The sequence below is a fragment of the Mustelus asterias genome, chromosome 21, assembly GCF_964213995.1.
Source record: "Mustelus asterias chromosome 21, sMusAst1.hap1.1, whole genome shotgun sequence".
In the NCBI taxonomy this organism is placed as follows: Eukaryota; Metazoa; Chordata; class Chondrichthyes; order Carcharhiniformes; family Triakidae; genus Mustelus; species Mustelus asterias.
Genome location: NC_135821.1, coordinates 13,215,002 through 13,235,612, shown reverse-complemented (window position 1 = coordinate 13,235,612; position 20,611 = coordinate 13,215,002). Strand labels below are relative to the sequence as shown.

General features: G+C 49.4%; 1 protein-coding gene across 1 annotated transcript in view; it reads left to right on the top strand.

Moving 5' to 3' along the window:
- LOC144509511 (caspase recruitment domain-containing protein 11-like) overlaps positions 1-20,611 on the top strand; it is a 103,355-nt gene that overhangs the window by 63,397 nt on the left and 19,347 nt on the right. The window contains exons 9-16 of the mRNA XM_078238416.1: positions 869-976; positions 2,580-2,619; positions 4,845-4,876; positions 10,335-10,453; positions 11,780-11,832; positions 15,636-15,756; positions 16,648-16,804; positions 19,601-19,718. Coding sequence (XP_078094542.1) covers positions 869-976; positions 2,580-2,619; positions 4,845-4,876; positions 10,335-10,453; positions 11,780-11,832; positions 15,636-15,756; positions 16,648-16,804; positions 19,601-19,718 — 748 coding nt within the window. The remainder of the gene's footprint in view (positions 1-868; positions 977-2,579; positions 2,620-4,844; positions 4,877-10,334; positions 10,454-11,779; positions 11,833-15,635; positions 15,757-16,647; positions 16,805-19,600; positions 19,719-20,611) is intronic.

Here is a 20,611-nt window from a genome sequence, read left to right as displayed (position 1 = left end):
CTATGTTTCCATAGTGAGAGGATTTGAGTACAGGGATAGGGATGTATTACTGAAATTGTATAGGGTGTTGGTGAGGCCACAGCTGGAGTATTATGTGCAGTTTTGGTGTCCTTATCGGAGGAAGGGTGTCCTTGCTATAGAGGGAGTTCAGCAAATCTTCTCACCAGGAAATCTTACCCGGTCTGGCCTACCTGGCCTACCAGAGCCACAGCAATGTGGGTGACTCTCAGTTGCCCTTTGAAATGGCCCAGCAAGCCACTCAGTACAAGGACAACTAAGGATGGGCAATAGGTGCTGGCCCAGCCAGCGACATGAATGAAAATCCTACACATCTCTGGACATCTTTAGCATGGCCAATCTAGCTAACCTGCACATCTTTGGACTGTGGGAGGAAACCGGAGCGCCCGGAGGAAACCCACGCAGACACGGGGGAGAACGTGCAAACTCCACACAGAAAGCCGGAGTTGAACCTGGGCCCTTGGCGCTGTGAGGCAGCAGCGCTAACCACTGTGCCACTGCGTGGCAGATCCAGCCAGTGGAAAGGGCTGGGAAATCTCACCCAATATTTTTTAAAGGCATCGCTCCCTCAGTGTTGCCAGTGAAGCGGGCAGCTTTGATTGATGTGAGATTCACCTTGGTGACTTCTTGACCTTAGAAGTGAGTGCACTAAGCTACACTGAAATATAAACCATAGGCATCACGTTGCTATGCCAACTGAGATCAGGTTGCTCAGTGCGGGGGTTAAACCTAGGCCCTCTGATCCGTGTAGCTCACCAACCACTGGTGCAACTAAACCACTGAGAGTCAATGCATAATTGAGATTTTCCTATCCCAACCCAGTTGACATCAATCTGTTTTGATTCTTCAGGACTCGATGAACAGACATTCAAATTTTTCTGACTGCCATAGGGACTGGAGCAGCACAGACCCGGAGCAAGACACTCTTCCAAAGTTCTGCAGACGGCATTGTATGAAAGTATGTCTTCCCGCACCCGGATACCTTGTCCAGATATTCAATACCCGAGAGTGGGTATCTCCTCCTATCCCTGTACTATTTATTCTTTTTTAAAATTCATTCGTGGGACATGGGCGTCGCTGGCTGGGCCAGCATTTATTGCCCATCCCTTGTTCCCCGGGGGCAGTTGAGAGGCAACCATGTTGCTGTGGATCTGGAGTCACATGTAGGCCAGACCGGGTAAGGATGGCAGATTTCCTTCCCTAAAGGACATTGCCCCTTGAGAAGGTGGTGGTGAGCTGCCATCTTGAATCGCTGCAGTCCACGTGTTGTGGGTTGACCCATAATGCCGTTAGGGAGGGAATTCCAGGATTTTGACCCAGCGACTGCGAAGGAACGGCCGATATATTTCCAAGTCAGGATGGTGAGTAACTTGGAGGGGAACTTGCAGGTGTTCCAATGTATCTGCTGCCTTGTCCTTCTAGATGGAAGTGGTCGTGGGTTTGGAAGACGCTGTCTAAGGATCTTTGGTGAAATGATGTAGTGCATTGTACACACTGCCCCGTCTCCCTCTTCTGCCCACCAGGAATGTTTGATGCTGAACTTGATGCCATGGGTAGGAAGGGCATTAACTTATCCTTTGAAGACCACCCAAATGTTGTAACCACACACAGGTTGACAATTCCACCTTTTTCTTTCTTTCTTTAGCCTTTCATGGGATGTGGGCTTCGCTGGCAAGGCCAGCATTTGTCGCCAACGAGTTGGAGATGTATAGTCTGAAAGCTGTGAAGACTTTCAGCAGGGCCTAGCATTGTGGAGGTGGAAGCGAATGATATTAATGATGAGCAAGTCACAAGGGTTAACACTGAATCCATGACCCCTTGGGTTTTTTCTCTGTCTTATTCAGCCTGAGTTAAGATGCATTGCAGCAACTCACCAAGTCATCTTAGCAGCACCTTCCAAACCTGCCACCACTTCCATCTAAAAGGACAAGGGCAGCAGATACCTGGGAACGCTACCACCTGCAAGTTCTCCTCCAAGCCACTCGCCGTCCTGACTTAGAAATATATCGGCCATTCCTTCACTGTCACTGGGTCAAAATCCCCTAACTCCCTCACAGCACCGTGGGTGTACCTATACTTCATGGACTGCAGCGGCTGAAGAAGGCAGCTCACCCACCACCTCATCAAGTTCTCCCTGTATCTGCATGGGTTTCCTTCGGGTGCTCCGTTTTTCTCCCAGTCATAAGATGTGCGGGTTAGGTGGATTAGCCATGCTAAACCCTCCGACAGTACAAAAGACCGTGCTGGTTAGGTGCATTGACCATGCTAAATTGTCCCTTAGTGTCCCAAGATGTGCAGGTTATGTGGATTAGCCATGCTAAATTGTCCCTTAGTGTCCCAAGATGTGCAGGTTATGTGGATTAGCCATGCTAAATTGTCCCCTTAGTGTCCCAAGATGTATAGGATAGGAGAATTAGTGGGGCAACTGGGAATGGGCCATAGATGCTGGGCCTATCCAGCGATACCCACATTCCAAGAGAAACAACAAAAGAAATGGTATGTGACCCACTAAGGAGAACAGAAGAGGAATTTATATGTTTAAATTATTTTTCTTCTTCTAGGGAATGAAATCAACATTGACCCAAAGCCGAGAGCTTCCAGGTAAGATCCACATTAACTACAGTTAGTGGGCGACATGTTTTAGTATGGAGAGACAAGTTGAATGTAAAGCATGTCTTTGAAGAGTGCTTTGAGTTGTGCTATCAATAAGAGGGAAAAGTTCTGCTTTGTGGTTTAAAGTTGCTTCTAATGATTGTGTTTGGTCAATACTGCTTCTGGTCTTTTGTTACAGTAAAAGTCTTAAAATGTGAAATCTTACCATGTTATATTTTCCACACCTCACTGAAAGGTCAGAAATTCTTCTTCAAAAGTTATTCATCTCTCCAGGGATTGTAACAACCTACCAGCCAAGATTGAACAGGTTGGAGCCGTTTTCTTTGGGAAAGAGAAGGCTGGGTGGGACTATATAGGGAAGGTATTTCCAGCGGTAAGAGTGATCAAAACTAGAGGCCGCAAATACAAGGTAACCATCACTGAATCCACCAGGAGGACACTTCTTTATCCAGTGAGTGGTTAGGATGTGGAAGTCACTACCAGAAGGAAGTGTGTGCATTAACATTGAGGTATTTAACTGGATGCTAGATTGTAGGGTGCCACGGTAGCACAGTGGTTAGCACTGCTGCCTCACAGGGCCAGGGATCGGGGTTCGATTCCAGCCTCGGGTGACTGTGTAGAGTTTGCACGTTCTCCCCGTGTCTGTGTGGGTTTCCTCTGGGTGCTCCGGTTTCCTCCCACACTCCAACAATGTGCAGATTAGGTGGATTGGCCATGCTAAATTACCTCTTAGTGTCCAAAGATGTGTAGGTTAGGTGGAATTAAGGGGCAATTTAGCATGACCTGCACAGCTTTGAACACTAAGGGGCAATTTAGCATGGCCAATCCACCTAACCTGCACATCTTTGAACACTAAGGGGCAATTTAGCATGGCCAATCCACCTAACCTGCACATCTTTGAACACTAAGGGGCAATTTAGCATGGCCAATCCACCTAACCTGCACATCTTTGAACACTAAGGGGCAATTTAGCATGGCCAATCCACCTAACCTGCACATCTTTGAACACTAAGGGACAATTTAGCATGGCCAACCCACCTAACCCATACATCTTTGAACACTAAGGGGCAATTTTGCATGGCCAATCCACCTAACCTGCACATCTTTGGACTGTGGGAGGAAACCAGACCACACGCAGGAGACCCACGCAGACACAGGGAGATTGTGCAGACTCCGCACCGATCATGAATGTTTCAATCAAGTTGCCTCTTACTCTTCTAAACTCCAGCGAATACAATCCTAGCCTCTCCAAACCTTATTGTTCTCTGCCTTTTTTTTTCTTCCCCCACTCTTTTCCCCCTACTTTATCCCCCTCCCCTTACCTTTTCTCCCTCTTTGCTTCCCTTTTTCTCAATTTTACCTCTCTCCCATCCATTCCTCCCCACTCCCCCCGCATCTTCATCTGTCACAGTTTACCCTCTGATTTCAGCTTCTCTGCCGTTTGACCATTCACACCTTCTATTCTCTCTGTGGGCTGCCATTAGCAGTCTTTTCCCCTGGTTTCTGTGGCTATGACTCATCTTTCATTCCCTCACCCTGCAGTATAAATATCTCCCACTTTCTGTGCCTTTTAGCTTTGACAAAGGGTCGTCTGGACTCGAAACGTCAGCTCTTTTCTCTCCTTCCAGATGCTGCCCGACCTGCTGAGATTTTCCAGCATTTTCTCTTTTGGTTTCAGATTCCAGCATCTGCAGTATTTTGCTTTTAGCCTCTTCAAATCTTGCCCACTCAACCCAGATGTTACTGTAATAAGCCTTCCAACATAGAATCAGAGAATCCCTACAGTGCAGAAGGAGGCCATTTGGCCCATCGAGTCTGCACTGACCACAATCCCACCCAGGCCCTATCCACGTAATCCCAGCTATTTACCCTGCCAATCCCCCTGACACTAAGGGGCAATTTTTAGCACGGCCAATCAACCTAACCTGCACAACTTTGGACTGTGGGAGGAAACCGGAGCATCCGGAGGAAACCCACGTGGACACGGGGAGAACGTGCAAACTCCACACAGACAGTGACCCGAGGCCAGAATTGAACCTGGGTCCCTGGCGCTGTGAGACGGCAGTGCTAACCACTGTGCCACCGTGCTGCCCTTATAATTATATCCTTAAATAAATGCAATGAATTGCAAACAGGGTATTAACTAAACTCCTGAGAGCACAATTGCAACCTTACCACCAATAACCATGTGTATTCTTCCTTTTATTTTTCAGAGAGTGAATATGGTGAAGATTTATCTCCAACGGTAAGTGTTCAAAGTGTTTATTTTTGACTGTATCTTTGCTCCAGGGTAATAATGCATTAGTTGGACCATTTATCATTTTAATTTGGTCCTAATTTTCTGCCCTCCATGCTTTCTTTTATTTTTGATTTGATTTATTATTGTCACATGTATTGGGATACAGTGAAAAGTATTGTTTCTTGCGCGCTATACAGACAAACATACCGTTCATAGATTACATAGGGGATAAGGAAAGGAGAGGGTGCAGAATGTAGTGTTACAGTCATAGCTAGGGTGCAGAGAAAGGTCAACTTAATAGAAGGTAAAGTCTGGTGGCAGCAGTGAAGAAGCTGTTCTTGACTCGGTTGGTATGCAATCTCATGTTTTTGTATCTTTTTCCCGACGGAAGAAGGTTGCCGTTCTCTTCCCTATCTCTGTAATCTCCCACAGTGTCCTGAGATACGTGCATTGCTCTAACCTTGACCTTCAACAAACCCCCCTATTTTAATCTCTCCACCACTGATGAGCCGAGGCTGCCTTCATTTGCCTTGGCCCCAAGCCCTGGAATTCACTCTCTAAACATCTCCACCTCTACCACCTTCAGGACATTTGTTAAAATGTCGGTCTTTCACCAAGCTCTTGGTCATCGGCACTACAATGGAGATAATAAGAACATAAGAACTAGGAGCAGGAATAGGCCATCTGGCCCCTCGAGCCTGCCCCGCCATTCAATAAGATCATGGCTGATCTTTTCGTGGACTGATCCTTTCGTGTGGGCTGAAACGGGAGCTGGAATGGGCAGCCCCAGAATTGATGCACAGGCTGCCGAATAATGAAGTTACTGTGAAAATCCCCCAGTCGCCACACTCCGGCGCCTGTTCGGGTACACTGAGGGAGAATTTAGCACGGCCAATGCATCTAACCAGCACGTCTTTCAGACTGTGGGAGGAAACCAGAGCACCCAGACACGGGGAGAACGTGCAGACTCCACACAGACAGTGACCCAAACTGGGAATCGAACCCGGGTCCCTGGCGCAGTGCTAGCCACTGTGCTGGCCCCAGGTAGCACTGTCTGAAAGCAAAATAGCAGAATGTGTTAATACAGAATAAAGGTCAGCGCTGTCTGAAAGCAGAAACATGAAACAAGGTACAGATTGGTATTATGGGGAAAAGCCGCACTACCTTTGATTTTGCTTCTCTCCACACATTCTGCCCGAGTAACTCCAGCATATTTTGTTTCTATTTCAGATTTCCAGAATCTGCAGTATTTTGCTTTTGTACACATTCAGAAATCCCTTTGATTCCACCCCCCCCCCCGCCCCCCCCCCCCGCCCCGCCCTCCCACCCCCCCCCCCCCCCCCCCCCCCCAACCCCTCAGCAGGGAGGCTTTAGACTTTCCTGTTGTTGCATTGGTATCTGAAACCACGAGTATTTCCGGTGGTTGATTTTGATTGGAGTGATAATGGAGACATGGCAAGTCTCTCAACACCCTCATGATTATATTAAAGCTTTGAACAGAATAATTCATAGAAACATGAGATATTCCCCATTGCTCCCAACACAACATATTCCCACTTGCCCCCAACATGAGATATTCCCTCATTGCCCCCAACATATGATATTCCACATTTGCTCCCAACAGGAGATATTCCCCATTGCCCCAACACGAGATAGTCCCCCATTGCCCCAACACGAGATATTCCCCATTGCCCCAGCACGAGATATTCCCCATTGCCCCCAACATGAGATATTCCCCATTGCCCCCAACACGAGATATTCCCCATTGTCCCCAACACGAGATATTCCCCATTGCCCCAACACGAGATATTCCCCCATTGCCCCAACACGAGATATTCCCCCATTGCCCCAACACGAGATATTCCCCCATTGCCCCAACACGAGATATTCCCCATTGCCCCAACACGAGATATTCCCCCATTGCCCCCAACATGAGATATTCCCCCTTTGCCCCAACACGGGATATTCCCCCATTGCCCCCAACATGAGATATTCCCCCATTGCCCCCAACATGAGATATTCCCCCATTGCCCCCAACACGAGACATTCCCCATTGCCCCCAACACGAGATATTCCCCCATTGCCCCCAACATGAGATATTCCCCGTTGCCCTCAACACGAGATATTCCCCATTGCCCCAACACGAGATATTCCCCCATTACCCCCAACATGAGATATTCCCCCATTGCCCCAACACGAGATATTCCCCCATTGCCCCAACACGAGATATTCCCCCATTGCCCCAACACGAGATATTCCCCCATTGCCCCAACACGAGATATTCCCCCATTGCCCCAACACGAGATATTCCCCCATTGCCCCAACACGAGATATTCCCCCATTGCCCCAACACGAGATATTCCCCCATTGCCCCCAATGCGAGATATTCCCCATTGCCCCAATGCGAGATATTCCCCATTGCCCCAACATGGGATATTCCTCCATTGCCCCTGACGCAAGATATTCCCCATTGCCCCAACACGGGATATTCCCCATTGCCCCCAACGCGAGATATTCCCCAATGCCCCAACATGGGATATTCCCCCAATGCCCCAACATGAGATATTCCCCATTGCCCCCAACACGAGATATTCCCCCATTACCCCCAACAGGAGATATTCCCCCATTGCCCCAACAGGAGATATTCCCCATTGCCCCAACAGGAGATATTCCCCATTGCCCCAACACGAGACATTCCCCCATTGCCCCAACACGAGATATTCCCCATTGCCCCAACATGAGATATTCCCCATTGCCCCCAACATGAGATATTCCCCATTGCCCCCAACATGAGATATTCCCCATTGCCCCCAACACGAGATATTCCCCATTGCCCCAACACGAGATATTCCCCATTGCCCCAACACGAGATATTCCCCCATTGCCCCAACACGAGATATTCCCCCATTGCCCCAACACGAGATATTCCCCCATTGCCCCAACACGAGATATTCCCCATTGCCCTAACACGAGATATTCCCCCATTGCCCCCAACATGAGATATTCCCCCATTGCCCCCAACATGAGATATTCCCCCATTGCCCCCAACATGAGATATTCCCCATTGCCCCCAACACAAGATATTCCCCCATTGCCCCCAACACGGGATATTCCCCATTGCCCCAACATGAGATATTCCCCCATTACCCCCAACATGAGATATTCCCCCATTGCCCCCAACACGAGACATTCCCCATTGCCCCCAACATGAGATATTCCCTCATTGCCCCCAACATATGATATTCCACATTTGCTCCCAACAGGAGATATTCCCCATTGCCCCAACACGAGATAGTCCCCCATTGCCCCAACACGAGATATTCCCCATTGCCCCAGCACGAGATATTCCCCATTGCCCCCAACATGAGATATTCCCCATTGCCCCCAACACGAGATATTCCCCATTGCCCCCAACACGAGATATTCCCCCATTGCCCCAACACGAGATATTCCCCCATTGCCCCAACACGAGATATTCCCCCATTGCCCCAACACGAGATATTCCCCCATTGCCCCAACACGAGATATTCCCCATTGCCCCAACACGAGATATTCCCCCATTGCCCCCAACATGAGATATTCCCCCTTTGCCCCAACACGGGATATTCCCCCATTGCCCCCAACATGAGATATTCCCCCATTGCCCCCAACATGAGATATTCCCCCATTGCCCCCAACACGAGACATTCCCCATTGCCCCCAACACGAGATATTCCCCCATTGCCCCCAACATGAGATATTCCCCGTTGCCCTCAACACGAGATATTCCCCATTGCCCCAACACGAGATATTCCCCCATTACCCCCAACATGAGACATTCCCCCATTGCCCCAACACGAGACATTCCCCATTGCCCCAACACGAGATATTCCCCCATTGCCCCAACACGAGATATTCCCCCATTGCCCCAACACGAGATATTCCCCCATTGCCCCCAACGCGAGATATTCCCCATTGCCCCAATGCGAGATATTCCCCATTGCCCCAACATGGGATATTCCTCCATTGCCCCTGACGCAAGATATTCCCCATTGCCCCAACACGGGATATTCCCCATTGCCCCCAACGCGAGATATTCCCCAATGCCCCAACATGGGATATTCCCCCAATGCCCCAACATGGGATATTCCCCATTGCCCCCAACACGAGATATTCCCCAATGCCCCAACATGGGATATTCCCCCATTGCCCCAACATGAGATATTCCCCATTGCCCCAACATGAGATATTCCCCATTGCCCCAACAGGAGATATTCCCCATTGCCCCAACAGGAGATATTCCCCATTGCCCCAACAGGAGATATTCCCCCATTGCCCCAACACGAGATATTCCCCATTGCCCCAACATGAGATATTCCCCATTGCCCCCAACATGAGATATTCCCCATTGCCCCCAACACGAGATATTCCCCATTGCCCCCAACACGAGATATTCCCCATTGCCCCAACACGAGATATTCCCCATTGCCCCAACACGAGATATTCCCCCATTGCCCCAACACGAGATATTCCCCCATTGCCCCAACACGAGATATTCCCCCATTGCCCCAACACGAGATATTCCCCATTGCCCTAACACGAGATATTCCCCCATTGCCCCCAACATGAGATATTCCCCCATTGCCCCCAACATGAGATATTCCCCCATTGCCCCCAACATGAGATATTCCCCATTGCCCCCAACACAAGATATTCCCCCATTGCCCCCAACACGGGATATTCCCCATTGCCCCAACATGAGATATTCCCCCATTACCCCCAACATGAGATATTCCCCCATTGCCCCCAACACGAGACATTCCCCATTGCCCCCAACATGAGATATTCCCCCATTGCCCCAACACGAGATATTCCCCATTGCCCCAACACGAGATATTCCCCCATTGCCCCCAACATGAGATATTCCCCATTGCCCCAACACGAGATATTCCCCCATTGCCCCAACACAAGATATTCCCCCATTGCCCCAACACGAGATATTCCCCCATTGCCCCAACACGAGATATTCCCCCATTGCCCCAACACGAGATATTCCCCCATTGCCCCCAACGCGAGATATTCCCCATTGCCCCAATGCGAGATATTCCCCATTGCCCCAACATGAGATATTCCCCCATTGCCCCTGACGCAAGATATTCCCCATTGCCCCAACACGGGATATTCCCCATTGCCCCCAACGCGAGATATTCCCCCAATGCCCCAACATGGGATATTCCCCATTGCCCCAACACGAGATATTCCCCCATTACCCCCAACATGGGATATTCCCCCATTGCCCCAACATGAGATATTCCCCATTGCCCCAACAGGAGATGTTCCCCATTGCCCCAACACGAGATATTCCCCCATTGCCCCAACACGAGATATTCCCCTGTTGCCCCTGTAAGGAATAAACTGCTAAATGTATTAGCGATGATGGGAGTGGATGTACCATGTTGGATTATACTTGCTTTCCCCATTTCAGGAGCTACTCTGGTCCGATATTGAATATGAGAGGGAGATGAACAGGTTCTCGATGGTAGCATTTCCCCCTTGCAAGGAATCATTGATGCGGCGACTGAAAATGGAGGAATCAGAATGCAGGTAACACACTGGGAGGGCGGTTACTGGAACTATCCCCCCCTACCCACCCCACCACAGACTCTGCTTGGTTCCATAGGTCAGAACATTGAATACAGGAGTTGGGACGTCTTGTTGAAGTTGTACAAGACATTGGTAAGGCCATACTTGGAATACTGTGTGCAGTTCTGGTCACCCTATTATAGAAAGGATATTATTGAACCAAAAAGAGTGCAGAAAAGATTTACTGGGATGCTACCGGGACTTGATGGTTTGTGTTATAAGGAGAGGCTGGATAGACTGGGACTTTTTTCACTGGAGCGTAGGAGGCTGATAGATCTTACAGAGGTCTATAAAATAATGAGGGGCACAGATCAGCTAGTTAGTCAATATCTTTTCCCAAAGGTAGGGGAGTCTAAAACTAGAGGGCATAGGTTTAAGGTGAGAGGGGAGAGATACAAAAGTGTCCAGAGGGGCAATTTTTTCACACACAGGGTGGTGAGTGTCTGGAACAAGCTGCCAGAGGTAGTAGTAGAGGCGGGTACAATTTTATCTTTTAGAAAACATTTAGACTGTTACATGAGTAAGATGGGTATAGAGGGATATGGGCCAAATGCTGGCAATTGGGACTAGCTTCATGATTAAAAAAAGGGGCGGAATGGACAAGTTGGACCAAAGGGCCTGTTTCCATGCTGTAAACCTCTATGACTCTTGTCCAAGCACACAGCAAAACGTTGTGTTCTGAATGAAGCATTTGGTGCGGGTATAGCTACATAAACTCGACTAAATTGGGAATTGTCCTCAACAAACGAGTTGTGGCACAATGGTTAGCACTGCTGCCTCATAGTGCCAGGGACCTGGGTTTGATTCTGGCCTCAGGTGACTGTCTGCGCAGCGTCTGCACATTGTCTGCGTGGGTTTCCCTCCGGGTGCTCCGGTTTCCTCCGACATGCCAAAGATGTGCGGGTTAGGTTGATTGGCCATGCTAAATTGTCCCTTAGGGGGATTAGGAGGGTAAATACATGGGGTTGTGGGGATAGGGCCTGGGTGGGATTGTGGTCGGCGCAGACTCGATGGGCCGAATGGCCTCCTTCTGCACTGTAGGAATTCTATAAAACCATCCAATATTCAGCAGAAGAACCGCTTGGTGCTGAAAGGTTGGTTTCTTTTCTTGCCTGGCAGGGAGATTCAAAATTCCATTGCCAAGCGGCGGGACTGGACGATTCTGGCAGTGGGCGGGTCCACGAGACCCCAACAGTTTGACTCCCCCGCCATCCTTGGTGATATATCTTGCTATTTGGAGACTTGGATCTCCACCTATTAACAGTGTGCACCTTTTCCCTTGTCTAGGTTTGACTTCAGGCCTTTCGGTAGCTTAACGGATAACGATGACTGTAGTCCAGGTACGTGTGAGTCGCTCTGAGTGCTTTGGGCACAAGCATTGACCATGTTGTGGCCCAAGTTGTAAATTTAATGTAATTCTACATTTGTATCCATTAACTTTGTCCACACTTCCCGCTGCCTCGGCAAAGCAGCCAACATAATTAATTAAGGACCCCACGCACCCCGGACATTCTCTCTTCCACCTTCTTCCATCAGGAAAAAGATACAAAAGTCTGAGGTCACGTACCAACCGACTCAAGAACAGCTTCTTCCCTGCCGGCATCAGTCTTTTGAATGGACCTACCTCACATTAAGTTGATCTTTCTCTACACCCTAGCTATGACTGTAACACTACATTCTGCACTCTCTCCTTTCCTTCTCTATGAACGGTATGCTTTGTGGCTGTATAGCGCGCAAGAAACAATACTTTTCACTGCATACTAAAATCAAAATCAGGAAACATATACATTCTTAATCAGTCAGGGAATTAAGGGTCACAGACGTAAGGCAGGAAATTGGACTTCATAAAATCCCTACAGTGCAGAAGGAGGCCATTCGGCCCATCAGGTCTGCACTAACTCTCCGAAAAGAGCACCTTAGCCAGGCTCCCTCCCCCTCGACCCTATCCCCGTTGCCCTGTAGATTTGTACCCCACACTTATCTCAAGTAATCAAGGCGGGAATTCTCCAGCCATTCGGGCCAGTGGGATTCTCCAGTCCCGCTGGCAGCACACCCCCACCCGTGGGTTTCCCGCCAGCGTGGGGTGATGTCAATGGGAATTCCCATCGACAGCGGCGGGACTGGAGAATCCCGCTGCGAGCAAACAGCCACCTCCCACTGGCGGGAAACACAGGGCTGGGAGAATCTCGTCCCAACTCCTTTAAATAGTTTAGAATTCTTCTTTCATCATGTGGAGGCGATGGTCCAGTGGTATTATTGCTAGACTATTAATCCAGAAAATCAGCTAATGTTCTGGGGACCTGGGTTCGAATCCCGCCACGGCAGATGGTTGAATTTAAATTCAATTAAAAACAAATCTGGAATTAAGAATCTACTGATGACCATGAAGCCATTGTCGATTGTCGGAAAAATCCATCTTGTTCACTAACATCCCTTTAGGGAAGGAAATCTGCCATCCTTCCTGGTCTGGCCTACATGGGACTCCAGAGCCACAGCAATGTGGTTGACTCTTAACTGCCCTCCAAGGGCAACTAGGGATGGGCAATAAATTCTGGCCTGCCGGCAACGTCCTGCTTCCACGTTACTCTGTAATGAAGGTTTCTCTCTCTAACTGTGCTGGGGGTGTACCTACACCATGGGGACTGCAGCAGTTCAAGATGGCGGCTCACCCCCAACATCTCAAGAGCAGTTAGGGATGGAACAAATGCTGGCCTGGCCAATGACCCTGCACCCCAGAAAAGGATAAATTTACAAAATAAATCTTTGTCTTATATAACTGAATCTTATAGTGGCTGAATAGGTCGTAGAATCCCTACAGTGCAGGAGAAGGCCATTCGGCCCAGTGAGTCTGTACCGACCACAATCCCACCCAGGCCCCATTCCCATAACCCACACATTTCCCTGTTAATACCGTGATACTGGGGACAATTTAGCATGACCAATTGACCTAACTGGCACATCTTTGGACTGTGGGAGGGAACCGGAGCACCCGGAGGAAACCCACGCAGACAAGGGGAGAACGTGCAAACTTCACACAGACAGTGACCCCAAGCCGGGAATCGAACACGGGTCCCTGGCGCTGTGAGGCAGCAGTGCTAACCACTGTGCCACCACCGTGCCGCCCTGGAATAAATCAAGATGGCGGTTTCTCTATCGAGAGTACAACAAGCTCTCACCGTATTCTTTTCATATTTGCTCTTAAGTATCTGCAGGCTGTCAACCCTCCCTTATCTCAAACTCTCTGCCAAATCTGCTGTCTTGCACATTCTCCATTTTGATTGTTCTGTCTTTGCGGACCGTGCCCTCAGCATCCTCGATCCTAAGCTCTAGAATTCTCTTCCCAAATGGCCTGGGAGGGCGGCACAGTGAATTAGCACCGCTGCCTCACAGCGCTAGAGACCCGGGTTCAATTCCAGCCTTGGCTGTCTGTGTGGAGTCTGCACGTTCTCCCCGTGTCTGCGTGGGTTTCCTCCGGGTGCTCCGGTTTCCTCCCACAGTCCGAAAGACAAAGAGCAAAGAACAAAGAAAGTTACAGCTCAGGAATAGGCCCTTCGGCCCTCCAAGCCTGCACCGACCATGCTGCCCGACTGAACTAAAACCCCCTACCCTTCCGGGGCCAAATCCCTCCATTCCCATCCTATTCATGTATTTGTCCAGACGCCTCTGAAAAGTCACTATCGTATCCGCTTCCACTACCTCCCCCGGCAGCGAGTTCCAGGCACCCACCACCCTCTGTGTAAAACCTTTGCCTCGTACATCTCCTTTAAACCTTGCCCCTCGCAACTTAAACCTGTGCCCCCTAGTAATTGACTCTTCCACCCTGGGAAAAAGCGTCTGACTATCCACTCTGTCCATGCCTCTCATAATCTTGTAGACTTCGATCAGAAGTGCGGGTTAGGTGCTAAATTCTCTCTCCGTGTATTCCTCCCTGGTTGATAAGGGGATCAGGGGTTATGGGGAAAAGGCAGGAGAATGGGGATGAGAAAAATATCAGCCATCATTGAATAGTGGATCAGACTCGATGGGCCGAGTGGCCTAATTCCGCTCCTACGTCTTATGGTCTTATGATGTACCCAAACAGGCACCGGGAATGTGGTGACGAGGGGGTTTTCACAGTAACTTCATTGCAGTGTTAATGTGAGCCTACTTGTGACACTAAGAAAGAAACTTTAAACTTTTTAAACAAACCTCCCTGTCCCACTTTTCTTTTAATATCCTGCTTAGGATATGTCCGTTGACCCAAACCCTTGGGCACCTCCTGTGGCCTCGTGTCCAGTATCTGCCAGAGAGCACTCCCGTGAAGGGTCCGGTTTTCACTTATTCATAGAAATCGTAGAATCCCTACAGTGCAGGAAGAGACCATTCGGCCCATCGAGTCTGCACTGACAACAATTCCACCCAGGCCTTGTCCCCATAACCCCACATATTTACACTGCAATCCCCCTGGCAATTTAGCATGGCCAATTCAACCTAACCTACACATCTTTGGACTGTGGGAGGAAACCGGAGTGCCCGGAGGAAACCCACGCAGACACGGGGAGAACGTGCAAACTCCACACAGACAGTGACCCGAGCCGGGAATCGAACCCGGGTCCCTGGCGCTGTGAGGCAGCAGTGCTAACCACTGCCACCGTGCCACCCACTACTTGTGTTTGGGGTCAGGACTGAAACTCGTGGCCTTCCACGAAGGGACAGGCGCTATCGACTATTATGCTGCTAATCCCTCAAACACAAAAGGGGCAATTTAGCATGGCCAATCCACCCTAACCTGCACATCTTTGGACACTAAGGGGCAATTTAGCATGGCCAATCCACCCTAACCTGCACATCTTTGGACACTAAGGGGCAATTTAGCATGGCCAATCCACCCTAACCTGCACATCTTTGGACACTAAGGGGCAATTTAGCATGGCCAATCCACCTAACCTACACATCTTTGGACACTAAGGGGCAATTTAGCATGGCCAATCCACCTAACCTACACATCTTTGGACACTAAGGGGCAATTTAGCATGGCCAATCCACCTAACCTGCACATCTTTGGACACTAAGGGGCAATTTAGCATGGCCAATCCACCTAACGTGTACATTTTTGGACTTGGGTTGAAGGGCGCTTCATAAATGCAAGTTCTTTGCTTTCTAGATGAAGCCCAGCCCCTCAGCTTATCGTTCATTCCGTGTTTGTCTGGGCACAGCTTCGATGCAGACTCTGAAGATGTCAGCGAGGTGGCTGCTGGGCTTCTAGACGGAAGAAAGGAAAGGAGGTAATTTGCCTTTCTGCTCCCATTGTTGATTCCATCATAGTGGGGCGGCACGGTGGCACAGTGGGTTAGCACCGCTGCCTCACAGCGCCAGGGACCCGGGTTCGATTCCCGGCTCGGGTCACTGTCTGTGTGGAGTCTGCACGTTCTCCCCGTGTCTGCGTGGGTTTCCTCCGGGCGCTCCGGTTTCCTCTCACAGTCCGAAAGACGTGCTGGTTAGGGTGGATTGGCCGTGCTAAATTCTCCCTCAGTGTTACCCGAACAGAGTGTGGCGACTGGGGGATTTTCACTGTAACTTCATTGCAGTGTTAATGTAAGCCTTACTTGTGACACTGATGAATAAACTTTAAAACCTACTTGATTGGTCATGCTAAGTTGACCCTTAGTGTTCTAAGACATGCTGGCTATGTGGATTGGCCATGCTAAATTGCCGCTTAGTGTCAGGGGGACTAGCAGGGTAAATATGTGGGGTTGTGGGGATAGGGCCTGGGTGGGATAGTGGGCAGTGCAGACTCGATGGGCTGAATGGCCTCCTTCTGCACTGTAGGGATTTTACTGGCTGGAATTATACTGTCACGGGAATCGGAATGGGCGAGGGGTGGAAAGGTCCATTGAGCTGGGATGGGATTTTATGGTTTTGGGATGAGTGAGGCCCTAGAATCCCACCCACTGTGCTGTCAACTAGTCCCTAACCTCCGGAATCTCTTCCGTTAACCTCTCCTCTTTCACACCCATGCCCCGCTTTGGCCCAAGCACTTGGCCTCATTATATCCCACCCTCTGTGGCTCAATCCAAATGACCTGGCCGGCAGCGCTCCTGCGAAGCGCCTAGGGACGTTTCTCCCCTTTGTTGAAGGCGTCATGTAAGTACATGTTGTTGTTGTTGTTGTTGTAGGCCACTTTCCACATCCGTGTCACTGCCTGATCTCACGGGCAACAATATCAGCGTCAAACTGGACCGCAATGTCAGCACCGCCACCGAGGACAACAGCTCCAGCGTCCTCATCAACACCATGCAGCATGGGACAGAGGTGGACAATGTCGGACTACAGGTCGGATGTCAACTGTTCGCGGTGACTCGGAACCTAGGCCTCTCCAGCTGGCATGTCTTGTTTTCCATCGTTAACTTAAAGTAAAGGGCAGCACGGTGGCACAGTGGTTAGCACTGCTGCCTCACAGCGCCAGGGACCTGGGTTCAATTCCCGGCTTGGGTCACTGTCTGTGCGGAGTCTGCACGTTCTCCCTGTGTCCGCGTGGGTTTCCTCTGGGTGCTCTGATTTCCTCCCACAGTCGAAAGATGTGTGCGTTAGTTGCACTGACCATGCTAAATTGACCCTTAGTGTCCATCATGTGTAGATTAGGTGGATTGGCCATGCTAAATTGACCCTTAGTGTCCATCATGTGTAGGTTAGGTGGATTGGCCATGCTAAATTGCCCCTTAGTGTCCATGATATGTAGATTAGGTGGATTGGCCATGCTAAATTGTCCCTTAGTGTCCATCATGTGTAGATTAGGTGGATTGGCCAAGCTAAATTGCCCCTTAGTGTCCATGATATGTAGATTAGGTGGATTGGCCATGCTAAATTGCCTCTTAATATTCCAAAATGTGTAGATTAGGTGGATTGGCCGTGCTAAATTGCCCCTGAGTGTCCATGATGTGTAGATTAGGTGGATTGGCCATGCTAAATTGCCCCTGAGTGTCCATGATGTGTAGATTAGATGGATTGGCCATGCTAAATTGTCCCTTAGTGTCCATGATGTGTAGATTAGGTGGATTGGCCATGCTAACTTGCCCCTCAGTTAGGGAGACTGGACTAGGTGGGTGTTATGGGGATAGGGCGTGAGCGGGATTGTGGTCAGTGCAGACTTGATGGGTCAAATGGCCTCCCTCTGCACTGTAGGGATTCTATGATTCTTTTCTATGATAAAGTAAAGTTTATTTATTTTAGTCAGGCTTACATTAAAACTGCAATGAAGTTACTGTGAAAATCCCCCAGTCGCCACACTCCAGCGCCTGTTCGGGTACACTGAGGGAGAATTTAGCACCTAACCAGCACGTCTTTCGGACTGTGGGAGGAAACCGGAGCACCCGGAGAAAACCCAGGCAGACACGGGGAGAACGTGCAAACTCCACACAGACAGTGACCCAAGCCGGGAATCGAACCCAGGTCCCTGGCGCTGTAAGGCAGCAGTGCCAACCACTGTGCCACCATGCCTCCTTAAATCACTGAGGAATCACGGTCCTCCAGTAACATTACAGTGGTTAATCGGGAGAATCCCAGAGGGAATTCCAAGCATGTTGGGAGTAAGGGAAGGCTGAGGGCGGAAAGGAATCCTGCACAAGGTTGGGAAAGAATACCGTCGCCTAGGCAACAGAGAATGTCAATGCGTGGCCTATTGTGGGAAGGAGAGTGTGTAAGGGTGGCAGAGCCAGAGTGTAGGGGGCAAGAGGGAGAACACAGAGAGCATCATAATACCAACCATGTAGAGAAAGGAATTGACTTGCATTTAAGTAGCACCTTTCACATCCTCAGGAGCTCCTTTATAACCAATTGAAGTGTCGTCACCTTGAAGTGAAGGAAGCCAAACTGCGCACAGCAATCTCCCACAAATGGCAATCAAATCCTCGCCAGGTTTTCCCCATCAAGTATCCAACGAGTTCCCTCTCTGCTGAATCTATTTTCACCAGCCTTTCAGGCAGTGAATTCCAAACACGTTGGGCTGATCACCACGGTGGCACAGTGGGTTAGCACCGCTGTCTCACAGTGCCAGGGTCCCGGGTTCGATCCCTGGCTTGGGTCACTTTCTGTGTGGCGTCTGCACGTTCTCCCTGTGTCTGCGTGGGTTTCCTCTAGGTGCTCCGGTTTCCTCCCACAGTCCAAAGATATACAGATTAGATGGATTAGCCATGCTAAATTGACCCTTAGCGTCCAACGATGTGCGGGTTAGGTGGATTGGCCATGCTAAATTGCCCCTTAGTGTCCAAAAATCTGTAGGTAGGTGGATTAGCCATGTTAGATGTGATGTTTTGTGGGAATAGGGCGGGGGATGGGCCTGAGAGGGACGCACTTTCGGAGAGCCGGTGCAGACTCATTGAATTTCCATTGAAGCCCTACAGTGTGGAAGGAGGCCATTCAGCCCATCGAGTCTGCACCGACAACAGTCCCACCCAGGCCCTATTCCCGTAATTCCACATATTTACCCAACTAATCCCTCTAATTTACACATCCCAGGACACTAAGGGGCAATTTAGCATGGCCAATCCACCTAACCTGCATTTCTTTGGACATTAAGGGGCAATTTAGCACGGCCAAGCCCCCTAACCTACACATCTTTGGACTGTGGGAGGAAACCGGAGCACCCAGAGGAAACCCACGCAGCCACTGGGAGAATGGGCAAACTCCACACAGACAGTGACCCGAGCCGGGAATCGAACCCAGGTCCCTGGAGCTGTGAGCCAGCAGTGTTAACCACTGTGCCACTGTCCCGCCCCAAACCTGATGGGCCGAATGGCCTCTTTCTGCACTGCATGTGTTCTATGATGCTATGATTGTACAGCTGGGCACCAGCCCCAGAATCTGAAGAGAAAACCTAAATGCTAATCCTCAAGGCTTCCTGGTCCCCTTTGGCTCAAGTCCAAAGATGTGCGGGTTAGGTTGATTGGCCATGCTAAAATTGCCCCTTAGTGTCCTGAGATGTGTAGGTTAGAGGGATTAGTGGGTAAAATATGTAGGGATATGGGGGTAGGGTCTGGGTGGGATTGTGGTCGGTGCAGACTCGATGGGCCGAATGGCCTCTTTCTGTACTGTAGGGTTTCTATGATTTCTATGATTTGAATCTTTTCTCAGCTGGATGATGGGATGAGGCAGAGAGTATCGCATCCGAGCTACACATCGAAGGGCGCCTATTGGATGTTGGACAACTGTCCAATGGAGGATTCCCTCCAACTTCAGCAGAACGGACAGGGTAAGTAAGGGCAAACTGGGACACTTCAGAACATTGTTAGGGTGCGAGACCTGAACCCCAAGGTATATTATGAAGCCAGGCTAGACCCCCAACAATTTTCCATTTTGACATTAATGTGAGGTTAGGATACTTCACCTCAGCAGAGATTCCGCTGCCAAATTAGGGATCTTTTTTCATCTAAACCAGTTTTATTCATAACACGGTTTAAGCATAACTCTAACAAAATGAAACAGTTTAACTTTAAATCATTAAACAAGTTTTAAACATGAAAAGAATCTTAACTTCTGACTTATCACATTTTCAGTTCCAATTAAGCAGTATTTCTTTTGTAGACTTAAAACCCACTTTAGAAAAAGTTCGAAAAACACACATATACTTGTTCTGACTTGGGTAACAGATTTAGGGCTTTCAGAGAGAGAAAGAGAGAGGGAGGACCTCTTTTTAATAGCTCCAGTCACCAATGCCAGGTTTCCTCCGGGTGCTCCAGTTTCCTCCCCCACTCCAAGGCTGGTCAACCGGTGGGACCATTCACTGCCAGATCTCGCTGTTCCCGTTTAGAACATTATTGAGTCCTGCATTGTCTGCTAAAATTGCTCACTATTCTGGAGTTCAAACCAACATCTTAAACCCCTTTCCCCCATCCCCCATCCACCCTCGTGTCCAAGAGCAAGTTAGCTTGCTTGGTCATGCTAAATTGTCCCTTAGTGTCAGGGGGATTAGAATCCCGACAGTGCAGAAGGAGGCCATTTGGCCCATCGAGCCTGCACTGACAACGATCCCACCCAGGTCCTATACTTGTAACCCCATATACTGTAAATTTTAGATCATGAAGATTCACTTCTTCAGCAATAAACTTTTCTTCACTTCCAACTGCCCTTCTGAATACAGTGTTG